At 45.0% G+C, this 27,626-nt stretch overlaps 1 protein-coding gene across 1 annotated transcript in view; it reads left to right on the plus strand.

Annotated features, from left to right (window-relative positions):
* Nucleotides 1–20,544, plus strand: part of GPC2 (glypican 2) — a 63,182-nt gene extending 42,638 nt beyond the window's left edge. The window contains exons 6-11 of the mRNA XM_044278888.1: nucleotides 234–399; nucleotides 1,841–1,971; nucleotides 14,746–14,880; nucleotides 14,961–15,097; nucleotides 17,180–17,355; nucleotides 17,444–20,544. Coding sequence (XP_044134823.1) covers nucleotides 234–399; nucleotides 1,841–1,971; nucleotides 14,746–14,880; nucleotides 14,961–15,097; nucleotides 17,180–17,355; nucleotides 17,444–17,691 — 993 coding nt within the window. The 3' untranslated portion in view covers nucleotides 17,692–20,544. The remainder of the gene's footprint in view (nucleotides 1–233; nucleotides 400–1,840; nucleotides 1,972–14,745; nucleotides 14,881–14,960; nucleotides 15,098–17,179; nucleotides 17,356–17,443) is intronic.
* The last annotated feature ends 7,082 nt before the right edge of the window (nucleotides 20,545–27,626 follow it).

A 27,626-nucleotide genomic window follows, 5' to 3' on the forward strand; every position in this document is an offset into this window, starting at 1 on the left:
CATAAGGCATAGTTTAAGTTTTGCATGCAATGAAACAGGGTGTCACTGACAGTCTAATGTGTATAGGCCTTAAGATGGTTCGTCAGTGGTAAAGGGTATGTAGTTTTTTCGGTACTTCAATTAAAATTAAAATGCCAGATGTCTATGTCATAATGGTCCTGTGGTATGAATGTGAATATCACTGTGATGATCGCTCATTCACCATGATAATTTTCTTACACCTCTTTTTGTAGACAGTGCCACCTCCTGATTGTCTCCGAGCGGCCATGCGGATGTGGTATTGTCCATTATGCCGAGGGCACACTGGCCTTCTGCCATGCCATGGCCTATGCCTCAACGTCATGAAGGGCTGCCTTGCCCACCAGGCAGATATGGATGCCGACTGGAACAGTTTGATAGGTGAGCTTCATTTCTTGTGAAGCAAATTATTCAGAAAATGTGACTGCATGTTTTTTGGGTCTCCCACACTTTGGATATTATTGATCTATCCTCAGGTCAGAGGACACTATCCCTGGTGGTCTAGGACAGTGAATGGGTTAATAACAGCATTCCTAGTAGGCTAGAGCAGAGAAGCGGTGAATGTTTGTATCCCTGGTGGTATAGGGAAGGCATCATGCCTGGAGGCCTAAGGCAGTGAAGTTGTTAAAGTCTGCACCTGTGGCGAAGGGCACAGAAGGGGGTAGTGTGAAAATGACCAGCTGTCTAGGGCAAGGTGCAGATCAAGTGCTTCAAACCCTGGGTCCAGTCGGTTACTTACCGCTCCAGCTGTAAGAGGGTATTGAACCAAGGTCACCTTTGCTTTCAGTAAAGCCCAGAGTGTACGGGCTCCCCGGAGGTTTGGTCATCGGAGGAGGTCATCGGAAACTGAGACAGGTGGAGGTGAAAAGTCATGTTTATGAAAGCACTGCATTTTCAGGGGCTGTGGGACTTTTTTTTAAAGGGGTTCTGTGAGGTCACTTCTGTGCGTTAGGGTTAGAATAAAGGAGGAGTTGTTGGCGTGGTGGACATGGACACTGAGGATTATTTGGAGATGGGGCTGGTTACTTCTAGGAGCCCATACCTCTCCCTGCAGTGACCATAGATATTAGTGCAGGGAGGGGACAGAGAGAACTGTGCAGCTGTTACTATACAGCCATAAGGCTCATGCACACGACCGTATGGCTCTTTCAGTGTTTTGCAGTCCGTTTTTTACGGATCCGTTCAGTTTTTTGTTTCCGTTGTGTTTCCGTTTCCTTTCAGTTTTTCCGTATGCCACATACAGTATACAGTAATTACATAGAAAAAATTGGGCTGGGCATAACATTTTCAATAGATGGTTCAGCAAAAACGGAACGGATACGGAAGACATGCGGATGCATTTCCGTATGTGTTCTGTTTTTTTTGCAGACCCATTGACTTGAATGGAGCCAAGCACCGTGATTTGCGGACAAGAATAGGACATGTTCTATCTTTTCACGGTACGGAAATACGGAAACTGAATGCACACGGAGACACTTCAGTTGTTTTTTTGCTGAACCATTGAAATGAATGGTTCAGTATATGTACCGCATACTGAACTAAAAAAACGGCCAGTATACTGAACGCAAAATACTGTCGTGTGCATGAGCCCTAAGAGTTCTCTTTATGAACATGGTGCCTGATCTCTTTTTTTTACACCAGTTTTAGCACAAAAAAAACAACCATGTAAAGAGGATGAGTGACAGCCAAGATGATTTACCCTTTTTAGTTTGATAAGCATGCCCCAGCGTATGTGAATAATCCAGCCTTGGCATAAATTGTGGTGTCCTGACCTTGCAGCCAGTGAGAGACAATCCCATTTACAGCCTGTATCTTCTTGTAGAGGGGCTGCAGGAAGTGGCTGAGCGTCTGACCGGACCCTTCAATGTGGAACTTGCCACTGAATCCATTGCAGAGAAGATTTCTGAGGCCATAATGACCCTGCAGGAGGAAAGCGTACAGCTCACAGCACAGGTATCCCTGTTTCTCTGGTTGGACCTTTAAAATATCCTGAATTAAATTACTTTTTTGTACATGGTCGGGACTAAGACCATTTTAGCAATGTTTTTGTTTTTTTACCCATTGACATCGCTGAAAGAGGGCTTTCTTTTTTAATGCTGGAGAGGTTGCATTTTGTTAATGGTACCATATAGGCCTCTTTCACACGGACGTTGCGGGAACACGCACGATTTTTCCGCGCGAGTGCAAAACATTGTAATGCGTTTTGCACTCGTGTGAGAAAAATCGCTCAGGTTTGGTACCCAAACCCGAACTTCTTCACAGAAGTTCGGGCTTGGGATCGGTGTTCTGTAGATTGTATTATTTTCCCTTATAACATGGTTATTGTCACGGCTGGCGGTGGGGGAAACCCCCAGCCGTGCGGTACCCGTAGATGTTGGGTCGCTGCAAGGCCAGGACCACAGGATCAGGGAGCAGGTCACCTCCTAAAGTCTCCCTGATCTGACCCTAACTCCTAACCTGCATGGGCCGACCTTTAGGGTAGGAGGACCCATGCGCAGGAACCTCGGGTCCCTACTATCCCTCCGCAGGTCCCTAGGCTAGGAGCTGGATAGACTACCTGTTCCTCCAGAACACGGAGGAACAGGAGCCTAGAAAGGCCAAGCTGGTAATAAGGGGAATCCAATACCACTTATGGCAGTGGCAGGTATGTGGAACTACAACCTCACCTACCTGCCACAAACACACCGCCCGGAACCCATGCAAAAGTGCTGTCTGTCTACAACAACAGAAAAGACAACAGCACACACCATACATCACACAGGGAACCAGGGAACCAGGGAACCATAAGGTGCAACAAGCCAGCAACCACATACACATAAACATAACATCAGACAAGGTAACAAAGGTTTATGACCAGAAGGGAGGCCCCCACTGGTAGATGGTAATATACACAGGAGGCTGCTCCAGCTAGCAGGGCTGAAGCAACCTACTGATGCCTGCAAGAAACTCAGGCTATATAGGCCAAAAGGCCACACCCACCGGTCAACCACACCCAGTGACAACACACACACTGGGAAGGGAGTTAACCCTTCCTACACCACAGAAGGGAAAACACCAACTTAAAGGGGAATAGCACACACACTCACTCACCTGTCACCGCTGGCAACGGCATGCGTGGCAACCGTGTCCTGCAGAACAACCAGCAGGCAGAGACCCTGCCACCACATGCACAACACCAGACGTTGCCGCGGACAACCGCAGGTGAAGGGAGGTGTCCAAGTGCATACAACCAACACAACCTCGTGCACAACAAACAGACCAGGAAGTGCACACAAACACAGACGAAGGACGTGCACACCAAAACACGTTGCCAAGGGCAACCGCACGCATGCCTGTTATTCGCGGCAACCGCACCTGAGGCAAACCACTAAGTGCCCCCAGCTGCGGTTGCGACAACACCAGACCGCGGATAACTGCATGCGGCTCCCAAGGAGTCACGACCATGACCAGGGGTCGTGACACTCCCTCCCCTCAAAGCCCCCCCCAACCGAAAAGGGAAGCTGGTGGGACCAAAACAACAGGGAGGGGGGGAGGGGCAATGCCTGCTAATCACCAGTGTCTCCCTCCAGTGCTGCCGCCAACAAACCTGGACCGTACACAACAGTCCCACGTTGCCAGCCAACAAAGCAGACTGGAAGGGAGAACAACTGGAGGCACTGCCAGACAGATGCCCGTATCTCCCCCCAGGACTGCCGCCAACAGACCTGGACCGTACACAACAGTCCCAGGTCGCCAGCCAACAAAGCAGTCCGGAGGAGGAGCACAGGACACCCGACAGATGCCCGTATCTCCCCCCAGAACTGCCGCCAACAGACCTGGACCGTACACAACAGTCCCAGGTCGCCAGCCAACAAAGCAGTCTGGAGGAAGAAAACAGGACACCGCATCCAACTCAGGGAAAACGTTCCTACTCCAGGTCGCTGCCAGCAGACACTCCCCAACCAGCACACCTGCCGGAACACCAAAGGAATGCTGCCAGCAGACGACCAGAGATAGGAACCCTGAGAGGGACGAGGGGTCACCAACACGGACACGGTTAGCAAGGTGGCGGGGAAAAGCCACCAACCGCGCCGTTAACGGTGAACCCCGTAACGCTCTCCCTCCGGAGAACGCGCATGCACCCCAACGGTCAATGGATGCATGCTTCACCCTCTTACGAAGGACGTGCACACCAAAACACGTTGCCAAGGGCAACCGCACGCATGCCTGTTATTCGCGGCAACCGCACCTGAGGCAAACCACTAAGTGCCCCCAGCTGCGGTTGCGACAACACCAGACCGCGGATAACTGCATGCGGCTCCCAAGGAGTCACGACCATGACCAGGGGTCATGACAGTTATAAGGGAAAATAATAGCATTCTGAATACAGAATGCATAGTATAATAGGGCTGGAGGTTATAAAAAAATAAATGAATAATTTAACTCACCTAATCCACTTGATCGCGCAGCCCGGCATCTCCTTCTGTCTTCTTAGCTGTGTGGAGGAACAGGACCTGTGGTGACGTCACTCCGGTCATATCTTTATTCTTCGGGTCAGCGCGATTACAGCGATACAAAATACATATAGTTTTTTTTATGTTTTTCTACTTTTGTGCAATAAACCCCATAAAAAAAAAAGTAAATCTTTTTGCATAGCTGCATCCCAAGACCTATAACTTTTTTATTTTTCTTTCTATGGAGTTGTGTGAGGGCTTAATTTTTGCAGGACAACTCATAATTCTCATTAGGCCTCTTGCACACAAAGGTTTTTTTTTTTTGTTTCCGTTCCGTTTTTCGTGTTCCGTTTACGGAACCATTAATTTCAATAGGTCCGAAAAAACAAAACATAATGTACTCCGTATGCATTCCGTTAGAACATGTCCTATTATATTGCCTGCAAATCACGTTCCGTGGCTCTATTCAAGTCAATGGGGCTGTAAAAAAAAAACGTTTACGGAATGCATCCATAGGAACTTTTTCCTATGTAATTACTGTATACTGTATATACCATGCTTCCGTTTCCGTTTGCAATCTGCAAAAAACTGAAACAAAACGGAACAGCAAAATGGAACGGAAGCGAAATAGAAACACTACTGAAACAAAGAACGGATCCGTTTAAAATGGACTGCAAAACACTGAAAAAGCCATATGGTCGTGTGCAAGAGGCCTAAGTATCATTTTGGGGTAAAAAAAAAAATTCTTTGATCGTTTGTTATGTTTATTCTGTGGCGACTAAGAATAAGTTAGCAATTCTGGCATTTGTTTTTTTTACGGAATTCACTGTAGGGGATAATTTACATGATATTTGTGTAGTGCGGGCCGTTACAGACTCGGCGATACCAAACTTGTGGGGGAGATTTTATTTTTGCAATTTTTTCATTGAAAAGCATATTTTCAATAGAAAAAAGGGTTTTTTATTGGAATTTTTTTTTTTTTAAATAACTTACCGTATTTATCGTCGTATAACACGCACAGGTGTATAACACGCACCTTCATTTTAACCACTTCAGCCCCGCTAGGTGAAACCCCCTTCATGACCAGAGCACTTTTTACACTTCGGCACTACACTACTTTCACCGTTTATCGCTCGGTCATGCAACTTACCATACAAATGAATTTTACCTCCTTTTCTTCTCACTAATAGAGCTTTCATTGGGTGGTATTTCATTGCTGCTGGCATTTTTACTTTTTTTGTTATTAATCAAAATGTAACGATTTTTTTGCAAAAAAATGACATTTTTCACTTTCAGCTGTAAAATTTTGCAAAAAAAAACGACATCCATATATAAATTTTTCGCCAAATTTATTGTTCTACATGTCTTTGATAAAAAAAAAATGTTTGGGCAAAAAAAAAAATGGTTTGGGTAAAAGTTATAGCATTTACAAACTATGGTACAAAAATGTGAATTTCCGCTTTTTGAAACAGCTCTGACTTTCTGAGCACCTGTCATGATTCCTGAGGTTCTACAATGCCCAAACAGTAGAAAACCCCCACAAATGACCCCATTTCGGAAAGTAGACACCCTAAGGTATTCGCTGATGGGCATAGTGAGTTCATAGAACTTTTTATTTTTTGTCACAAGTTAGCGGAAAATGATGATGATTTTATTTTTTTTATTTTTTCTTACAAAGTCTCATATTCCACTAACTTGCGACAAAAAATAAAAAATTCTAGGAACTCGCCATGCCCCTCACGGAATACCTTGGGGTGTCTTCTTTCCAAAATGGGGTCACTTGTGGGGTAGTTATACTGCCCTGGCAATTTAGGGGCCCAAATGTGTGAGAAGAACTTTGCAATCAAAATGTGTAAAAAATGACCGGTGAAATCCAAAAGGTGCACTTTGGAATATGTGCCCCTTTGCCCACCTTGGCAGCAAAAAAGTGTGACACATCTGGTATCGCCGTACTCAGGAGAAGTTGGGGAATGTGTTTTGGGGTGTCATTTTACATATACCCATGCTGGGTGAGAAAAATATCTTGGTCAAATGCCAACTTTGTATAAAAAAATGGGAAAAGTTGTCTTTTGCCAAGATATTTCTCTCACCCAGCATGGGTATATGTAAAATGACACCCCAAAACACATTCCCCAACTTCTCCTGAGTACGGCGATACCAGATGTGTCACACTTTTTTGCTGCCAAGGTGGGCAAAGGGGCACATATTCCAAAGTGCACCTTTCAGATTTTGCAGGCCATTTTTTACACATTTTGATTGCAAGGTACTTCTCACACATTTGGGCCCCTAAATTGCCAGGGCAGTATAACTACGCCACAAGTGACCCCATTTTGGAAAGAAGACACCCCAAGGTATTCCGTGAGGGGCATGGCGAGTTCCTAGAATTTTTTATTTTTTGTCACAAGTTAGCGGAAAATGATGATTTTTTTTTTTTCTCTTTTTTCCTTACAAAGTCTCATATTCCACTAACTTGCGACAAAAAATAAAAAATTCTAGGAACTCGCCATGCCCCTCACGGAATACCTTGGGGTGTCTTCTTTCCAAAATGGGGTCACTTGTGGCGTAGTTATACTGCCCTGGCAATTTAGGGGCCCATATGTGTGAGAAGTACTTTGCAATCAAAATCTGTAAAAAATGACCGGTGAAATCCGAAAGGTGCACTTTGGAATATGTGCCCCTTTGCCCACCTTGGCATCAAAAAAGTGTCACACATCTGGTATCGCCGTACTCAGGAGAAGTTGGGGAATGTGTTTTGGGGTGTCATTTTACATATACCCATGCTGGGTGAGAGAAATATCTTGGCAAAAGACAACTTTTCCCATTTTTTTATACAAAGTTGGCATTTGACCAAGATATTTTTCTCACCCAGCATGGGTATATGTAAAATGACACCCCGAAACACATTCCCCAACTTCTCCTGAGTACGGCGATACCAGATGTGTGACACTTTTTTGCAGCCTAGATGCGCAAAGGGGCCCAAATTCCTTTTAGGAGGGCATTTTTAGACATTTGGATCCCAGACTTCTTCTCACGCTTTAGGGCCCCTAAAAAGCCAGGGCAGTATAAATACCCCACATGTGACCCCACTTTGGAAAGAAGACACCCCAAGGTATCCAATGAGGGGCCTGGCAAGTTCATAGAATTTTTTTTTTTTTTGCATAAGTTAGCGGAAATTGATTTTTTTTTTTTTTCTCACAAAGTCTCACTTTCCGCTAACTTAGGACAAAAATTTAAATCTTTCATGGACTCAATATGCCCCTCAGCAAATACCTTGGGGTGTCTTCTTTCCAAAATGGGGTCAGTTGTGGGGTGTTTGTACTGCCCTGGCATTTGAGGGTCTCCGCAATCATTACATGTATGGCCAGCATTAGGAGTTTCTGCTATTCTCCTTATATTGAGCATACAGGTAATGAGATTTTTTTTTCCGTTCAGCCTCTGGGCTGAAAGAAAAAAATGAACGGCACAGATTTCTTCATTCGCATCGATCAATGTGGATGAAAAAATCTCTGCCAAAAAAAAAAAATGGAGGGGAAAGGCGTCTGCCAGGACATAGGAGCTCCGCCCTACATCCATACCCACTTAGCTCGTATGCCCTGGCAAACCAGATTTCTCCATTCACATCAATCGATGTGGATGAATAAATCATTGCCGGGATTATTTTATTTTTTTATTATATATATATATACAAAGTGCTTGCCAAAGCATAGGAACGCCGCCTCCTCCTCAGCTCGTATGCCTCGGCAAACGTATCTGTCACTGCAGAGGAGAAAATCCCGTCTTGCAGCGCCGCATACACCGACTTGCGTGTAATCTGACAGCAGCGCAATGCTTCTGTCAGAATGCACATCGGTGCTGCAGCTAGTACATCAGTTGGTCCACCTGGAAGGTAAAAAAAGAAAAAAAAAAGAAAAAATGAAAAAACCAGGCCGCAACGCAATAATTTTATTAACTTTGCAACAGAACATATAAACTTTAACTTTTTTAACTGAACATTAACGTGTTTGCTTACTGGTGTGTTTTTTTTTTTTTTTTTTTTTTTACCTTTATAGAACAAACCTCTCCTTCCCCATGGGTCAATGTGCAAAGCGCAAATCGCCCAAAGATGTGGCGAAGTGCGTTATGCACTTTGTCCCATGTGAAAGGAGACGTTTGCAGCAGCAGTGAGTGAATGGGCCCTAATAGCCCTGTGTGCCTGTCCTGGTGAGATGATCCCTATGCTAATAGTGTACCTGTGAGTGGTACTTCCGGAAACACTCTCCAAAGCATAGGGCAGGGTGGTCCGGACAGTCAGGACAGAAATAGCGGGTGTCACGCCTTATTCCACTCCTGCTACAGACACAACATCTTTTTCGGGGTGACTGTTGGGTTGAGGTACCAGGAACGACATTGGGGAAATGTCGCTCGTGTAGACGGCTAACTACACTGGTGGTTGGGGCCACGGAACCTCCTGGATACAGGAGGTTCTCGATGATCTCTTCCTGAAATTTGAGGAAGGATCCAGTTCTCCCAGCCTTACTGTAGAGAACAAAACTATTGTACAGAGCCAATTGAATTAAATATACAGACACCTTCTTATACCAGCGTCTGGTGCGTCGGGAAACTAAATACGGAGACAACATCTGGTCATTGAAGTCGACCCCTCCCATGTGGAGGTTATAGTCGTGGACTGAGAGGGGCTTTTCAATGACACGGGTTGCTCGCTCAATTTGTATTGTCGTGTCTGCGTGAATGGAGGAGAGCATGTAAACGTCACGCTTGTCTCTCCATTTCACCGCGAGCAGTTCTTCGTTACACAGTGCGGCCCTCTGCCCCCTTGCAAGACGGGTGGTAACGAGCCGTTGGGGGAAGCCCGCGCGACTAGTTCGCGCGGTACCACAGGCGCCAATCCGTTCTAGAAACAAATGCCTAAAGAGGGCCACACTTGTGTAAAAATTGTCCACATAAAGATGGTACCCCTTGCCGAATAAGGGTGACACCAAGTCCCAAACTGTCTTCCCACTGCTCCCCAGGTAGTCAGGGCAACCGACCGGCTCCAGGGTCTGATCTTTTCCCTCATAGACCCGAAATTTGTGGGTATAGCCTGTGGCCCTTTCACAGAGCTTATACAATTTGACCCCATACCGGGCGCGCTTGCTTGGGATGTATTGTTTGAAGCCAAGGCGCCCGGTAAAATGTATCAGGGACTCGTCTATGCAGATGTTTTGCTCTGGGGTATAAATATCTGCAAATTTCTGGTTGAAATGGTCTATGAGGGGCCGAATTTTGTGGAGCCGGTCAAAAGCAGGGTGGCCCCTGGGACGGGAGGCGGTGTTGTCACTAAAGTGCAGGAACCGCAGGATGGCCTCAAAACGTGCCCTGGACATGGCAGCAGAGAACATGGGCATGTGATGAATCGGGTTCGTGGACCAATATGACCGCAATTCATGCTTTTTTGTCAGGCCCATGTTGAGGAGGAGGCCCAGAAAAGTTTTAAGTTCGGAAACTTGGACTGGTTTCCACCGGAAAGGCTGGGCATAAAAGCTTCCCGGGTTAGCGGTGATAAATTGTGTGGCATACCTGTTTGTTTCGGCCACAACTATGTCTAAAAGCTCCGCAGTCAAGAACAGCTCAAAAAATCCCAGGGCCGAACCGATCTGAGCCGTCTCAACCCGAACTCCAGACTGGGCAGTGAAAGGGAAAACTACAGGTGCGGCTGAAGTTGGGGACTGCCAATCAGGGTTTGCCAGCACCTCTGGGATTCTAGGGGCTCTACGGGCACGTCTTTGCGGTGGCTGCGACGGGGTCACTACTGCACGTGCCACCGTACCAGCTTCAACTGCCCTTCTGGTGCTCGCTACTTCACCAGGTTGTACGGCAGTGCTGGTACTAGGTCCAGGGAGGGCTGGGCTGCTGGTGTATGCCTCACCACGTAATCCGACAGCACCAGCCCCACTCTGCTGCTCTTGAAGCGGATCCTGCGCAACCTGCGGTCTAGCGACACGGGGCCGGGTACGCCTGGTGGTATCAGGGACCTCAGCCTCCTCGTCCGAACTTTGGGTCAGAGAGCCACTGCTTTCTACAGGTTCATATTCTGACCCGCTGGATTCATCAGATGAGGGTTCCCACTCCTCATCCGACTGGGTCAGAAGCCTGTAGGCCTCTTCAGAGGAATACCCCCTGTTAGACATGTGGGCAACTAAATTTAGGGGTATTCCCTGAGACTACCCAAGAAAAAAAAAGCAAGCCTGTCTTACAAAGGGGAGGCTAGCGAAGTACCGGAGGCCGCTGCGGTTGATAAAAAATATCAAAACTGATTTTTTTATCGCCGCAGTGCGTGTAAAGTGAATGTGCAGTGATCAAAAAAAAATTTTTTTTTGTCACTGCGGTGGGGCGGGTGTGGGCGAACGCACGTGTGGGCGACCGATCAGGCCTGATCGGGCAAACACTGCGTTTTGGGTGGAGGGCGAACTAAAGTGACACTAATACAATTATAGATCTGACCGTGATCAGTTTTGATCACTTCCAGATACTATAAAAGTACAAATGCTGATTAGCGATACGCTAATCAGCGAATAACGGACTGCGGTGCGGTGGGCTGGGCGCTAACTGATCGCTAACTACCTAACCAAGGGACCTAAACTATACCTAAAACCTAACGGTCAATAACAGTGAAAAAAAAAAGTGACAGTTTGCACTGATCACTTTTTTCTTTTCACTTGTGATTGACAGGGGTGATCAAAGGGGTGATCAAAGGGTTAATTGGGGTTCAGGGGGGTGATCAGGGGCTATAGTGTAGTGTTTGGTGTACTCACTGTGTAGCCTGCTCCTCTGCTGGATCCAACCGACGAAAAGAACCAGCAGAGGAGCAGGCAGCCATATAACAGATCATATTTACAAATATGATCTGCTATCTGGCACTTTGATTGGATTTTTTAAAAATCAGCAACCTGCCAGCCACGATCATTGGCTGGCAGGTTGCTGACGAAATACTTCTGTGCGAAATGCCGGCGCGAACTGCGCATGTGCGCGCGCATAGTCGCGTCATCTCGCGTCTCGCGAGATGACGCGTATATGCGTGACTGTGCGCAGCGCTGCCACCTCCGGAACGCACATGTGCGTTAGGCGGTCCGGAGGTGGTTAAGAGGGAAATTTCAGGAAAAAAATTTAAATTTCAAATAAAGAACTTTGAAGCAAAATAAGGGTAGCTCAGAACTTTTTTTAATTAATATTATTACCACTTATAAGGTAAATAATGTAAAAGGATGACACTTATGGGGCTCTGTGGATGACACTTATGTCATCCACAGATCCCCATAAGTGTCATCTACAGATCCCCCATCAGATGGATCAGTGTGGAGAGAGGAGGCGGGGACACTCATGGCGGGGCCCGGTGCAGTGACTCTACTCTAATACACCGGGCCCCGCAACTGTTAAACATTCAATCTGATCTCTATATCTAATTGTAGACGCGCTGTACGGTACTTACTGTAGTACCGGAGGTATAACATTAAGACGGCGCAGACCGGCATCTCCCTCGGTCATGCGCCGCCTGTCTCAGCTCCCTCCTGATGCGCCGCCTGCCCCAGCTCCCTCCTCATGCGCCGCCTGCCCCAGCTCCCTCCTCATGCGCCGCCTGCCCCAGCTCCCTCCTCATGCGCCGCCTGCCTGCTTATCTCACTTTATGAATGAACAGGCAGGCGGCGCATGACAGAGTGAGCTGGGGCAGGCGCTGCATGACAGAGGGAGCTGGGACAGGCGGCGCATGAGGAGGGAGCTGCGGCAGGCGCTGCGCCGTCTTAATGTTATACCTCCGGTATGTAAAAACATGGCTTCTTAACATTATATCTGCGTATAACACGCATACATCATTTGCCCCCAATTTTCAGGGGGAAAAAGTGCGTGTTATACGCCGATAAATACGGTAATGGTTCCACAAGGGGACTACAACAGGCAATCTTTTGATTGTTTCTAAAATGCAATGCACTATCCCTATAGTAGATAATGTCAATGCTATACTGACATTAACCAGCCTGCTGGAAAACTCTCAAGGCAGGCTTGGGGCCTACACCAGGTCCCAACCTGACTTTACACACATCGGCACCCCATGATCACATTTGCAGGGTGCTGATGGGAGACAGAGGAAGTCTGCTCCCTCTGTCACTGCTTACACATGGTGGGCACCAGTGCCCATGTCATGTAGGAGGTTAAAAAGCCCAGATCGGCGGCTCTTCTCTTGCATGGCCCAGCCTAAGACCCCTTAGTGACCACCGTAAAAAGGTGTATGGGTGGTCAGTAAGGGGTTAAAATGTGTAAAAAAAAAAAAAGTTTTAAAAACTATAAAAAATTTTAAATATTCTAATTCAAATCACCACCCTTTCCCTAAAATTAAAATAATCAATAAAAAAATAAACATCATGACTGTGTCCCCAAAAAGTATTTATCCCATACAGCTAATCTAATGAGATAAAAATCAAAAATGGATTTTCAGTTTTTTTTTTTTTTTGTTGTCACTTCCCCCAAAAATTTTATAAAAAGTGATCAAAAAGTCCTGCACCTCAAAATTATATCAATGAAAACTACAGATCTCCCGCAAAAAATTAACAATGACACAGCTCCATAGATGTAAAAATAAAAAAAGTTATGGGGGTCAGAATATGGCGATGAAAAGAAAAAATACATTTTTTCCAAAGTTTTTTTTTTTTTAAACTGTATACATGTGGAATTGTAATCATATTAATCCAGAGAATGAAAAGCACAGGTCAGTTTTACTGCATTGGGAACACGAAATGTAACCCATAAAACTATGGCCCCTTTCACACGGGCAAGTATTCCGCGCGGATGCGATGCGTGATGTGAACGCATTGCACCCGCACTGAATCCTGACCCATTCATTTCTATGGGGCTGTGCACATGAGCAGTGATTTTCACGCATCACTTGTGCGTTGCGTGAAAATCGCAGCAAGCTCTATTTTGTGCGTTTTTCACGTAACACAGGCCCCATAGAAGTGAATGGAGCTGCGTGAAAATCGAAGCATGGGCAAGCGGTGCAATTTTCACGCACGGTTGCTAGGAGACGATTGGGATGGAGACCCGATCATTATTATTTTCCCTTATAACATGTACAGAATGCTTAGTACAATAGGGCTGGAGGGGTTAATTAAAAAAATAAAATAAAATTAACTCACTTTTATCCACTTGCTCGCGCAGCCCGGCTTCTCTTCTTTACTGTGTACAGGAAAAGGACCTGTGGTGACGTCACTCCGGTCATCACATGATCCATCACCATGGTAAAAGATCATGTGACGGACCATGTGATGACCGGAGTGACGTCACCACAGGTCCTTTTCCTGCACACAGCAAAGAAGAAGACAGAAGAGATGCCGGCTGCGCGAGAAGGTGAGTTTAATTATTTATTTATTTTAACCCCTCCAGCGTTAAGTCATGACTCGATAAGATCTGATATATTACCTTGATATGTCACAACTGACAGATGACAGGTATTTGTCTTGTTTTTGTAACTGATAAAAGTTTTTAAAAAGATCCCAGACCAGCCTTCTTTGTATACAGATCCCAGGCTAGACCCCCTAAAAAACACCTTCAATATAAAAACATACCTCTCTATATACAAGTCCTAGACCAGACCACTCTGGACCCCCTAAGAATGACCTACAAAATAATTACAGACCCCCCTACAGTACAGATCCCAGACCAGATCACTCCCTGCTTACAGACCCAGGACCAGACCACTAACTTACCAGGCATTTATATACTTACCTCTTCCCGATTCTGTACTCCTCCCCACTCCCAGACACCATCAAAGACAAAATGCTGATGTCCATCATCAGGATGTAGTCAGTGGTTAGCCCTGGAGGTTGTGGTAAGTGTGGGAACATTTGTAGTTCACACCTCTCAGCATGGTCTGTACCGTAGAATAGAAGGTGTAGCAGCACTAAAGGGTATACTGGCCTTAATGTGGTGGTGCACGCGGTGTTGAACACCAGTCCGTAGCGTCCCTCCAAGCAGGCAACCGAAAATAGTAGAGCCGCAGCACTCTCTTGTCTCATTAATTCCTTTATTCCATTAAATTCATGCGACGTTTCGACCTGGACTGTCTTTTTCAAGCTTGAAAAAGACCGTCCAGGTCGAAACGTCTCATGAATTTAATGGAATAAAGGAATTAATGAGACAAGAGAGTGCTGCGGCTCTACTATTTTCGGTTGCCTGCATGGTCTGTACCAGATATTCTGCCACTGTACAGTATATATAATTACTGTATATGTACGGTATATACACTGATCATATTGTCCTCATATAGATATTCCAGTCTTGTGGCACTCCGCGCCCATCCAGAACCAAACGCTCCCCTCAGCAGGAACCAAAGAGGACATTCCAAGTATACAGCAATGAGGAGAAACCTACTTCAGCTGCCGGCACCAACATAGACCGGCTGGTGAGAACGGATTCATCAGTAATAGCCACACATGTCATCTGTCCATTGCGTTCCTTCATGCAGCATTTTCTTCTATACAGGTGTCAGATGTGGTATCCAAACTTCGCCAACTGCGCGGCCTCTGGAAGCTCTTGCCTCTTTCTCTGTGTTCAGATCACAGGGTCTCAGCTGGTCTAAGCAACCAAGACAGGTGCTGGAATGGACAGACCCGGGGAAGGTGAGACATCTCAAAATAGAACCCAGAAAAAAAGCTTTTGAGATTGCTGTGGGCCATCTTTGTCAGCAAGTGCTGCTTCTTATAGCTTTATGCATCATAAAATATGTAATGAAATTTACCTGATTTATTGATTAATTTCTTTACACATTTTCCAGAGGTCAGAGCTTTTTTTTTCCTAAGGCCCCATTCACACGGGCGAGTATTCCACGTGGATGCAATGCGTGAGTTGAACGCATTGCACCCGCACTGAATCCTGACCCATTCATTTCTATGGGGCTGTGCACACGAGCGGTGATTTTCACGCATCACTTGTTCGTTGCGTGAAAATCGCAGCATGCTCTATATTCAGCGTTTTTCACGCAACGCAGGCCCCATTGAAGTGAATGGGGCTGCGTGAAAATCGCAAGCATCCGCAAGCAAATGCGGATGCGGTGCGATTTTCACGCACGGTTGCTAGGAGACAATCAGGATGGGGACCCGATCATTATTATTTTCCCTTATAACATGGTTATAAGGGAAAATAATAGCATTCTTAATACAGAATGCATAGTACAATAGCGCTGGAGGGGTTAAAAAAAATAAAATAAAAATATATATATAACTCACCTTAATCCACTTGATCGCGCAGCCGGCTTCTCTTCTGTCTTCTTCTTTGCTGTGCACAGGAAAAGGACCTTTGATGACGTCACTGCGCTCATCACATGGTCCGTCACATGATCCATCACCGTGGTAAAAAAAAATCATGTGACGGACCATGTGATGAGCGCAGTGACGTCATCAAAGCTCCTATTGCTGTGCACAGCAAAAAAGAAGACAGAAGAGAAGCCGGGCTACGCGATCAAGTGGATTAAGGTGAGTTATATATATATATATTTTTTTTTTAACCCCTCCAGTACTATGCATTCTGTATTAAGAATGCTATTATTTTCCCTTATAACCATGTTATAAGGTTAAATAATAAAATCTACACAACACTGATCCCAAACCCGAACTTCGCACCATTTTCCCTGAACGCATCCGGCCCCAATCTGCAACGCCCGTGTGAAAGGGGCCTAATACATAGCTCCAAATCCCCTCCATAGACAGAGTTATATGAGGAAATTCTGTCTGCCTACAGGGAGTTTAATGCATACAGTGTTATGTATCATTATATGCTTTAAGCTCCTGAGCTCCCCCTACTGGTGACTGTAGATTGTCAGAATTTTATAAAAAAATGAAATTGGGATATTTAAGCCCCCCGACCTTAAACCACAGGGAATGCCCCCAAAAGCCTGAAAGGTCGGCATTTTGTTGGCTGATTCCTGGGATTGTCCTGGCAAAATCTGGATTTTTGGCAAGGATGTTAAAGCAGTTGACCACTTTAAGACAATTTTATGAAATGTCATTCAGACAGCACTGTAAGGCATCTGTTAATGAGATCAGCCCCAATCTCCTCCTTTGTAAATCTTCACTACCCTTGTTTGGTGCACTCTTCTCTGCTGTGTGCACTGTGCACCAGTCCCAACATGGCCACTGACGTGTGACCAGACAGCACACCGTCCATATGTCTGTTCTGTAGCCCCGCAAAAAAGATAGAACATGTCCTATTCTTGTCCATTTTGCGGACAAGAATAGGCATTGTTTCAATAGATCTGCAAAAAAACGGATGTAACACAGACGTCACACAGATGTCATCCGTGTTTTGTACGGGCCACAAAATACATATGGTCGTGTGAATGCACCCTAAAACGTGGAACATTATAGCTAAATGCACATGATCCGGATTGCATGCGGATTTTCTGTGCGGATTTGTGTGCGGAAAATCCACACCGTAGATCATGTACATTGTATTCTATGAGAATACAATGCAGATTTCTTCTGTGCGGATTTTGACCTATGGTACGGATTTTTAAATCCGCAGCATATCAATTTATTACATTTTTACTGACCGGATTTTCTACATTCACTTCGATGAGGCAGAGTAAAATCCGCACCAAATCCGCAGCAATTGCTGCTGATTGTCCGCACCTACGGATTGTCCGCACATAAATCCTGAAAGTGTGCATTTTCCCTATATCTTCTCTTATTCTTATGATCCCCCAGGTATCTCCCTCAGGTTACGGGCGATGGCGTTGTCAATCAGATCAATAATCCGGAAGTGGAGTTACCAATGTCACCTCCGGATCCTAGAACCCGTCAGCTGGGGCTGCAGCTTCGCGTTGTGCGGAGCAAACTAAGAGCAGCATACAGCGGGAAGGACAGCGAGACACAGGAGCCCTGTAAGTGTTACCGCCTGTAGGTCAGACGGCCACCGAGACTTGGCTTCTCCTACTATAATATACATATGGTTTTTCTTTCTCCGTATAGATGATGAGGGCAGCGGAGGCTCCGGTGGAGGGGACCCTGTGACAGAGAAACCTGTTGTCAAAGTCCAGGGAGGTGGTGGAGAACGGAAGGAGCGACCCGGCAAAGACAAGAAGCAGGGTGCAGGCGGGAGAGGCAGGGGCGGTAGGAGGGGTGGGGTTAGGAACACCGATGGGGCAGGAGCGCTAACTTCTCCCATCTATATCATCATTCCCATGGCCTTTATGGCAGGACTTGTGGTGTCTGTGTGACCTCGAAATATGGATCAATGCTGCATGTGATCAGAAACTACAACTTATCAATCACTGTGCGGCCCAATTCTGTACATTATTGAGATGGCAAAATCTAGTCAGCCGTGGTAGTGGATGTAAGGCGCCATCCATAGGGGCAGTGGTCACCTGCTATCCACATGACTACATGACGCCCGCCCTGATCAATAATGGTGCAGAATTGGAAGATAGATTAAATCGGGTTCAGGTTTTCTGTAAATCATTTTATAATGAAAGTTAGAGAACTTTCTAAGTTACTTTATGTTTCAATCCCTCACAGTTTTTTCCGCTTGCTGTCACTGAATACAAACTACACCTGTACAGATCTAATACTCATAGTTGAAGGTTTGCTATGATTGTATCCGGTCTAGACAATCCCCTCTGGGTTCCAGACTGATACATGTTACCTGCACTGATACATTGTAACAAACTATCAGGACAGGAGAGAGAAGATTTGTACTGCTCTGTACACATTGCCGCACATATATGAAGACTGCCAGGAAAGGAGGTACTGAAGAGATTTGCGCCAAATTAATAAGACACACACCTTGTAATAAATCTGACGTCCCTTTTAAGATTTGGCGAGCGACAAGAAAAGTCACAATCTTTGTTCAGATTTGGCAATTTACACTAAACGCTGGCCTAGGGTACTTTCACACTAGCGTTAAAGTTTTCCGGTATTGAGTTCCATCCTAGGGGCTCAATACCGGAAAAAAACGCATCCGTTTTATCCTAATGCATTCTGAATGGAAAGCAATCCGTTTAGTGTGCGTCAGGATGTCTTCAGTTCCGTTCCGTCCCTTTTACGGTATTTGAAATAGAAAGTAAGACGGCGCTACCTGTTCTCAATAAGTCCATTCAGTGGCGGTGCCAGTGGTGTCGGATCCTGACCTCTGGGTCCCCAAAGTACAAGAATAGAGGGAAAAAAACGTAGCACTCCAATTTCTCAATCAAGCCTTGATAAAGACTCACTGGAGTGAGAAATAAACACAGAAACTACATTGAGAAATTGGAGTGCTATGGTTTTTTTCCCTCTATTTTTTTTATGGTATTTGGCCGGAGAAAATAACGCAGCATTCTGTGGTATTTTCTCCGGCCAAAATTCCGGAACACTTGCCGGATTGCCATTGAAATGTATTAATGCCGGATCCGGTACCGACTGTTCATGAAATTGCCTCATTGACGGATCCAGTTTTCCAGTCTGACCTTTAAAAATGTGAAAAAAATAAATAGCGGATCCGTTTTTCTGGATGACATCCGAGAGACGGATCCGGTATTTCAATGCGTTTGTCAAATGATATCCGTTTGCACACGGATTTCCGGATCCTGCAGGCAGTTCCGGCAACGGATTCTTCTAACGTTAGTGTGAAAGTAGCCTTAGTAAAGGTGGATCCTTGAGTTTTTAGTCAAGTTTTGTGTTTTACGAGTTTTCAGCCTGCGGATATAAACAAGAATGTTTTTTTTCACTGACAGCCAGCAGAGATTGTAAGTAATTGAAACACCACCTATATCAGAAAGTTGCTGAATGTTTCATTATGCAATGAAGAAGCTTTACCCGGGAGCCCCTTTTATTAGATGTTGTGATCATTCAGCAGCCAGGGGCCTCTGACATGAAAGTGTTATCGTGGGGGCCACAGCTCATGTGGGCCCCATGTTAGCCGGATGCAAGTACAGTATGTAAGGGATAACGATCCAGTAGACATTAACCCTTCCGTTTCTTTCTGACTTTTAGCAGTGAACTGTGGAATAGACAGACAGCTTTCTTTTATATAGAATTTTTTAGACCTCGTCTTGTTCTATTATTGTAGATCCCATTTAGGCCGAAAGATTCAGTAGTTAAGGAATGCTGCCGAAACAGGGACACATTTAAAGGAGCAACACACGTGATTAGTTTTCTTAATGACTGCTTCCTGTAATATCCCTGGTGGTCTAGATTGGTTTTTGCAGTTAACACCTAGTATCCCTGGTGGTCTAGTGTGATGAAGGGAATTAATAGGCACTCCAGCAATTTGTTTAGCCTATGTAGTGCAGGATAGGGGGTAAGATTAATATAGAAACTCTTTTGTATGCCATTTGTATATTTGTTTTAGTTTTTTTGTGCTATTTATGGGTTGTCTGCCATCTGCATTCCTTCTTCCCCCTCTGATATGGTATGTAGCCTACATTTCCCACCATGCCTCTGGCTTTGGTGTCTCATAACACTGCACGGCTCTGCTCCTATCAAAGGGCAGCAGAGATAGATGAGTGACACAATTACTGGCCCCTAACTCACATCGTAGAGTCTCCTTGTATTCTATGTGATGCAGCTTCGCCCTGTCTTCCCTGCCTCCTGCTTGTGATAGTATCCTCCCTGTCAGCTCTTATAGCAGGAGGCAGGGAGAGCAGTGTGAAGAGGCACTAGAGATTCTGCATACATGGTCAGACAGTGTGATTAATGGGAGTTTTACCACTCTGCATCTAATCATTCTATGGACTTCCCTACTATAGCCTGTATTACACCGGCAGATCAGCAACTGATTGTCCGGAGGGAACCGTTCCCTCCCTGCAATTGCTTGCTAGCTAGCGGAGGAGACAGCTGCTATTACATGCAGTGATCTCCTCCGCAGCATGGGGAGGAGCGATCACTATGCCATTGCTAATGCTGTCTAGTGGTTTGCCGGTGGCAGATTGCTATTAGACAGCATGATCTGACGCTAGCAAGCACTGATTTTAAAGCATGCTTAAAAATAAGAATTGCCCAATGAACGAACGCCAAATATCAGCCAAAATATTGGCCAGTGTAATACAGGCTTAAAGGGCTTCTGTCACCCCCCAAAAGTAATTTTTCGTTTTTGGGCTACTTAAAATCCTTATACTGCGATTTTTAAATATATAGTGCTCTTACCCTTTTTCGTTCTCTAGTTTCTTTAAAAACCGCACTTTCATAATATGCAAATTACCTCTCTACCAGCAAGTAGGGCGGTTACTTGTTGGTAGCAGCCGCATCCTCCTTTTAAATAAACGCTCACTCCTCCTGTTGATTGACAGGGCCAGCGAGCGCTCTCGTCCTCTGGCTGGCCCTGTCTGCGTTCTAAATCTCGCACCTGCGCCGTACCCGTCTTCATTCGGCACAGGCGCACTGAGAGGAGGACGCCCGCTCGGCCGCTCCTTCGCCGACTGAAGACCGGTACGGCGCAGGCGCGAGATTTAGAACGCAGACGGGGCCAGCCAGAGGACGAGAGCGCTCGCTGGCCCTGTCAATCAACAGGAGGAGGGGGCGTTTTTTTGAAAGGAGGATGCGGCGGCTACCAGCAAGTAACCGCCCTACTTGCTGGTAGAGAGGTAATTTACATATTATAAATCTGCGTTTTTTAAAGAAACTAGAGAACGAAAAAGGGTAAGAGCCCTATATATTGAAAAATCACAGTATAAGGATTTTAAGTAGCCCAAAAACGAAAAATGACTTTTGGGGGGTGACAGAAACCCTTTAAATCACTGCACTCCTTGTCTCTTCAGGCTGCATTACAATGGCCTATATTTCGCATGAACGCTCCTTAGAGATCCTCTTACCCTGGGTTCAGACCTGAGCGTTTTACAGCGTGTTCCTACGCGCTGTAAAACGCTCAACACGGAGAAACCAATGATTCCCTATGGGAATGGTTCTCACCTGGGCGTTTTACAGCGCGTACGATCGCGCTGTAAAACGAAGTTCTTGAGCTTTTTTTGGGGCGTTTGTCGCACGTTTTTTTGGGGCGTTTGTCGCGCGTTCCCGCACATAGATATTCGGGAACGCGCGACAAGGTGTGCACGCCTGTCTCTGTATGCGCGATTGTAAACGCCCGTACAATCGCGCATACAGAGCGCTCGTTTCAGAACGCTCAGGTCTGAACCCCCTGTTACTGTGTAATACTGTCGCTGATTGCCTGATTGCTTGTCCATGCTTAAAAATCACTGCTTGCTGGCAGCAGATTGTGCTATTTAATAGCGATCTGCTGCCAGCAAACCACTAGATATTATGGGAACGAGCGATGGCACAGTGATCGCTCCTCCCCATGCTGAAGGAGTGATCGCTGCATGTAATAGCACCGGTCTCCTGCGCTAGCTAGCAAGCAATTGCCGGGAGAAATTGCCCCATTCCTTGCCTCAGCACCTAAATCAAAGCCTCTCTGCCACCCATTTGATACACACTGGACGTTGTAGCCGTCATGCCACCTGGGATGGTGGCTGCAGTGTGATTTACCACCTCCCCAAATGATATAATTAGATTTGAAATGAGTTTATTATATGGTTTAGAATGATGAAGGGGTTGGCGGAGGTGGTCCTGGGCAGAAAGGTGTACCTATTTTATCTAAATAGGTGCAGAAATCTTTTGTCCAGGTCTGATACAGAGCTCCAAACCCCAGCTTCGCTAACACAATTATTTGTATTTTGTATGCAGCCACCACTAGAGGGAGCTCATCATGCAGGACTTTATACAGCTTCCAATGAGTACTAGGAGGACATTTTGTTTAGTCTACTGATCTAATTACTAAATTGTTGGGTCCTTAGCGTCATTGAAAAAGACCAGCCGAGCATTTCTCATTTTCTGTCACAGGCATCCCTATAACATACCTGTAGGTGTCCCTGTAGTGACTGGCAGACAGCCCCTCAATAGCAGAAATTGTAAAATAAGTTTTTTTTCTATCTGATTCAGTTGTCCCCCCAGATAAGCAGCAACAGAGAGACTGAAAGCCACTTATCTCCATCTACCAAATAAAACCACAAGTCCTTATTACAGTGTACACAGCCTAGCAACCACAGTCTTTACCATAAGATGGGAAGAAAGGGGTGCAAATGAGCTCTTAACAACTCTGCCTCTAATGCCACTAAGGCAGCTATCCTATAGGTCAATGTTCAATGCTTTAAACAGGCCTTGAGACATGACTTGGATATAAAACTAAGCCAGCATCTCATCTGCAGTCAGCTGTTTTGGGGGGATTGCCCCTCATCGGAGCAGAGCAGAGTACTGACTTATCTGGGTGAGAGGCCTGAGGCAGGGTTTGGGGGGTACTTTCTCTTCTTGGGGAGAGAGCACCTTAGTCGATGTGAGGAGACTTATAGGCCATACATGCTTTTCTGGAATTTGCTGGCTTATTTAATATCTGAGTCATGTCTCAAGGCCTGTTTAAAGGGTAGAACAATGACTTGCAGGATAGCTGCCTTACATCTGGTGGCATTAGAGGCAGCGCTTGTTAACAGCCCATTTGCATCCCTTCCCTCCCAGAATTCCAGAGGAGCATGTATGGCCTATAAGCCTCCTCATGCCGACTAAGGCTCCCCCCCCAAGGAGAGATAGTACCCCCCAAATACCATAAGATGTAAATGGAGATTGCTCCCTTCAAGCTGTTTGGCCTAGTAAAGCAGTACTGGTACAGGGGCCTGCGAAGTACAGAGAGGCCAGCTGTGTCACAAGGTATTTACTTCCACTTTGCTGTTGGACGTTTTTAGCGCCAGTGTTACATTCCATTTTTATAATAAGCATGTATTAAAGGATTTTATAGGGACCGATATATTGTAAAGGGGTTTTCAACTTTAGGAAATGTCCTCTCGGCCCGCTTTCCTCTGTGTTAGAAATTCATCAGATTCCATCTTGTAATTTACAGCAAAATAACATCTACATATAACGTATATGCTTAAAAATACTTTGAAATTCCTTAAAAAGGGGTTTTCCGAGACTTAAATATTAATGGTGTGTCCTGACGATAGGTCATCAATATCGGATTAGTGGAGGTCTGACTCCTGACTTCCTTATCCAGGAATAGATATTCATCAGTATCTGATCGGTGGTGGTCTGACACCCGGGACCCCTGGCTGATCAGCAAGCACCACAGCCTCTTCCTAGGCGTGTGATGTCATCGTACATGACCTAGTTGCATGGGGCTGAGCTGCAATACCAAGCACTGCCACTATACTAGGTGCAGCGCTGTGATTGGTCAAGGCTCCCCAGAGATACGGGGAGCGGAGCGGCTCCCTGAAACAGCTGATTGGCTCAGACCTCCGCTGATGTGATAACGATGACCTATGCTGAGGATAGTTCATTATTATTATTTACAGGATAAACCCAGTAGCTCCCAGCCAGCAGGGGCTTTGGGTGTGAGTATAAGACCACATTTTTATTTAATGTCATCCAGAGGTTTCATTCATGAAATTATTTTTAAAAGTAAGTATGCCGGGGGGAAAAAAAACACTGAAAACACCACGCGGACACGTCTGAATGTACGTTTTTGGCTTCAGTCCTCCACAGTACTTTATATTTCACTTCGTAAAGGACAGGACATTCCCACCATACTGATCCCGAGGTGCGGGCCGGTGCACATTTTCTTCCACAGGTGGACAACCCCTCTTATTTTTGTTTTGTAAGTTATGTATTTCTATATTTATTTCAGATCTTCATGTAAATAGCTTGATATGGTTTTAATGGTTTGTATGGTAATTTAATAATTCTGTTAAGATTTCTATATATTTTTTAAAAATGCTGGTACGTTGTACAATTTTTATTTGATACCTGGACATTTTTTAAATAAAGATTTCATTTCTAAGATATTTCTCTATTTTTCTCTCTTTATAGTTTTTTTAATCTTAGTTCCATTTGACAAGAACCAGCAGTGAAATAATTCATTATAGGGAATCTGTGTCTAGTATATCACTTTATTTTTTTTGCAGTATACTTATCTACTGTATACTAGCCAGACCGAGGCCAAAAGAACACTCTTCCTAATGTACTCCTTAAAGGGCCTTAAAACGGTTGGTCTATCTTGGACGTTGGGGGCATATCACTAGGGTACGCCCCCAGTGTCTGATAGGAGCGGGTCCGCACTTATCCTTAGAATGGGGCCCACAAAATGCAGGAAAGTGCACCGCGCATGGGTGGCCATCCTCCATTTATTTCTATGGGACTGCCAAAAGTAGCCGAACAACGCTCTTCTTTGAAATGAATGGGAAACACACCACGGTGGCAGTCCCATGAAATGAATGGGAAGCACACCATTTTTGGCAGTCCCATAGAAATGAATAGAGGGTGGCTGCGCAGTGCACCCTCCTGTCCTTCGCAAGCTCCGTTCTAAGGATGGGTGTGGGTCCCGCTCGTATCAAACATTGGGGGTGTATCTTAGCAATATGCCCCCAACGTCCAAGGTAGGACAACCCCTTTAATTCCTCATTCAGTTGTCAGGGTTTTGGTCAGTGATTTCCATCAGTGATTGTGAGACAAAACCAGGTGCGGCTCCAAACACATAGCAGGAGCAGAACTTTACCTGATGTCTGTGGAGGCTCCAGTCCTGGTTTTGGCTCATAATCACTGATGGAAATCACTGACCAAAACACTGACAACTGAATGAGGCATAAAGGGGTTGTCCAGCTTTTGCTTGTGTAGGTATAGGACATCACTAGTTGATTACACAGCTCTGTCAATGGTGTAGTAGACAGAGCTCCTTACTGCAGCGCTGCTCCCATTGACAGCGCTGTAGTAAGACCTTCCTCCATTACACAGTTTGCTGTGTAGTTCTGGTGCCAGAGATGCACCCAAACATCTGATCAGTGGGTTTCAGACCCCCAGCATCTGCTAATGGTGGCCTATGCTGAGGATAGGCCATCACTTAGTGAAAACTGGACAACTCCTTTAATCACCACTTCTTCATTCTCATTTCTGCCTCACTTTTTATTGATATCACATTATGAAGCCTAATTGTATGCAGGAGAACCTGTATTTGTTTTTGGCACCCTTTGGCGAAATTTTGGGCGTTGCACTAATATAGAAAAATAAAAGATTTTCTGCATTATTTTTCCCATTTTAAACTGAATGACCTTTTAACCCTTTCACGTCTGGGCCATTTACCGTTTTTACGTTTCTGTTTTTTTTTCCTCCGTGCCTTCCCGGAGCCATAACTTTTTTATTTTTCCATTCACATAGCCGTATAAGGGCTTGTTTTTGTGGGATAAGTTGTACTTTCTAATGGCATCATTTAATATTACCTACGATGTAGAGGGAAGCAGGGAAAAAATGGCAAATGGAATAGAATTGGGGGAAAAAAACACAATTCTGCCACAGTTTTATGGGTTTTGTTTTTACAGTGTTCCCTCTGCAGTAAAACTGACCTGTTACTTTCATTCTCCAGGTCAGTACAATTACAGCCATACCACATTTATATAGTTTTGCTTGTGTTTTAATACTGAAAAAAATAAAAACTTTGGAAAAATAATAATTTTTAATTTCTTCACCATATTCTGACACCCATAACTTTTTTTATATTTATGTCTACAAGCTGTGTGGGGCTCACTTTTTGTGGATCAATTAGTAGTTTTTATTTATACTATTTTGGAGTCTGTACGATATTTTGATCACTTTTTATAAAAAAAAATTGGGGGAGGTGAAGCAATAAAAAAATAGTGAATCTGCCATTCAGATTTTTTTTTTCCATTACGGCATTCACCATATGGGATAAATACATTTATATTTGAATAGTTCAGGCGTTTGGGGACGCGGTGATGCCCATGATGTTTGTTTATTTTTAATTTTTTTATCGGTAAAGGAGGTTAATTTAAATTTTTATTTTAATATTTTTTAATGTATTTTTTAAATTTTTTAACACTTTTTTTAAGTCACCCTAGATGACTTTAACATGCAATTGTTAAATCGCTTGTCCCACAGACCGCAGCGATTTAACACTGCAGTCTATGGGAGATTTGATGTATTGCTATGGGACCCAGCCACCTGCAGGCCTCCAAAGGAACTACTGCTGTGGCAGCCTGGAATTCTTCAAGGGGACCCAGCCTACCACAGCAAAGGAACAGTTCCCCCATCGCCCCGTGGTGGTGTATACACAATAAAATATATTTTATAATAATTAAGTGATTTAAATTTTTTATTTTTTTATTCAAATTTTTTTATAATCTTTTTTTTATTTAATACCACTATTTTACATCTTTATTTTATTACTGTAATGTATTAGCATACTTTCATAGGCTAATACATTATAATCTGTGTCAGTAACATGCACACAATCGTGTCCGCATACGAGCAACATTTTTTATGGGTCAGATGTGGACTCATTCACTTCTATAGGGCTGCAAAATATGAGGACAGCACACTGGGGAGGATAGGAATGTTCTATAGAGGCCAGAATATCTGGTTCCACAATTTGTGGACTGCAAAACAGGCGACCGTCGAAGTGCATGAGCCCAGTGTTACAGGCGGTCCTGGAATCTTTTGTATGTTCCCAAGGCTGACTGCAGATGAGTCACCAATTAGGTCATGCGATGATCAAAGAGTTAACTACTGAGAATAGAGACTCCTCTGATCCTGGCTGTAGAGCAGGAGGCTGCTGGAACATCCGAAAATCAAGTACTTACAAGGACATGGTTACATAGTTAATACGGTTGAAAAAAGACATAGGTCCATCAAGTTGAATCAAGGGATAGGTGGGGACGCGAATCCCAGTAGCAAGAACAATCTACACACTTATTCTGTCTGCCACCAAAACGCAATAAGCAAATATGAGCAGTGGCTCGGATCATTATAACCTGTAGGCAGTAGTGAGACAAAGATAAGAAGATGATTACTCTGCCTCTCTGGACCCTTGTTTTCTGCCTCTCACAGTAATGTGGTGTTTTTGCTCCAATTGCTCTGCTAGATATGATTCCGGCCTGCAGCTGCCTGTTGTCAGAGGGCATGTCCTTTCTGCTACAGCTCCCTCTGTCAAATATCCTTTCTATTGCAGCTCTCTCCCTATCACAGGTAAGGTTTGGGGTGTCGTTTCTCAGGGGTTTATCCTTTCTGCTGCAGATCTCTCCCTATGACAGCTCAGGGGGTGTTTTCTATCTGCTGCAGATCTCTCCCTATGACAGCTCAGGGGGTGTGTCCATTCTGCTACATCTCTCCCTATCACAGCTCACGTGGTGTG

Source organism: Bufo gargarizans, chromosome 2 (assembly GCF_014858855.1).
Source record: "Bufo gargarizans isolate SCDJY-AF-19 chromosome 2, ASM1485885v1, whole genome shotgun sequence".
Taxonomy (NCBI): Eukaryota; Metazoa; Chordata; class Amphibia; order Anura; family Bufonidae; genus Bufo; species Bufo gargarizans.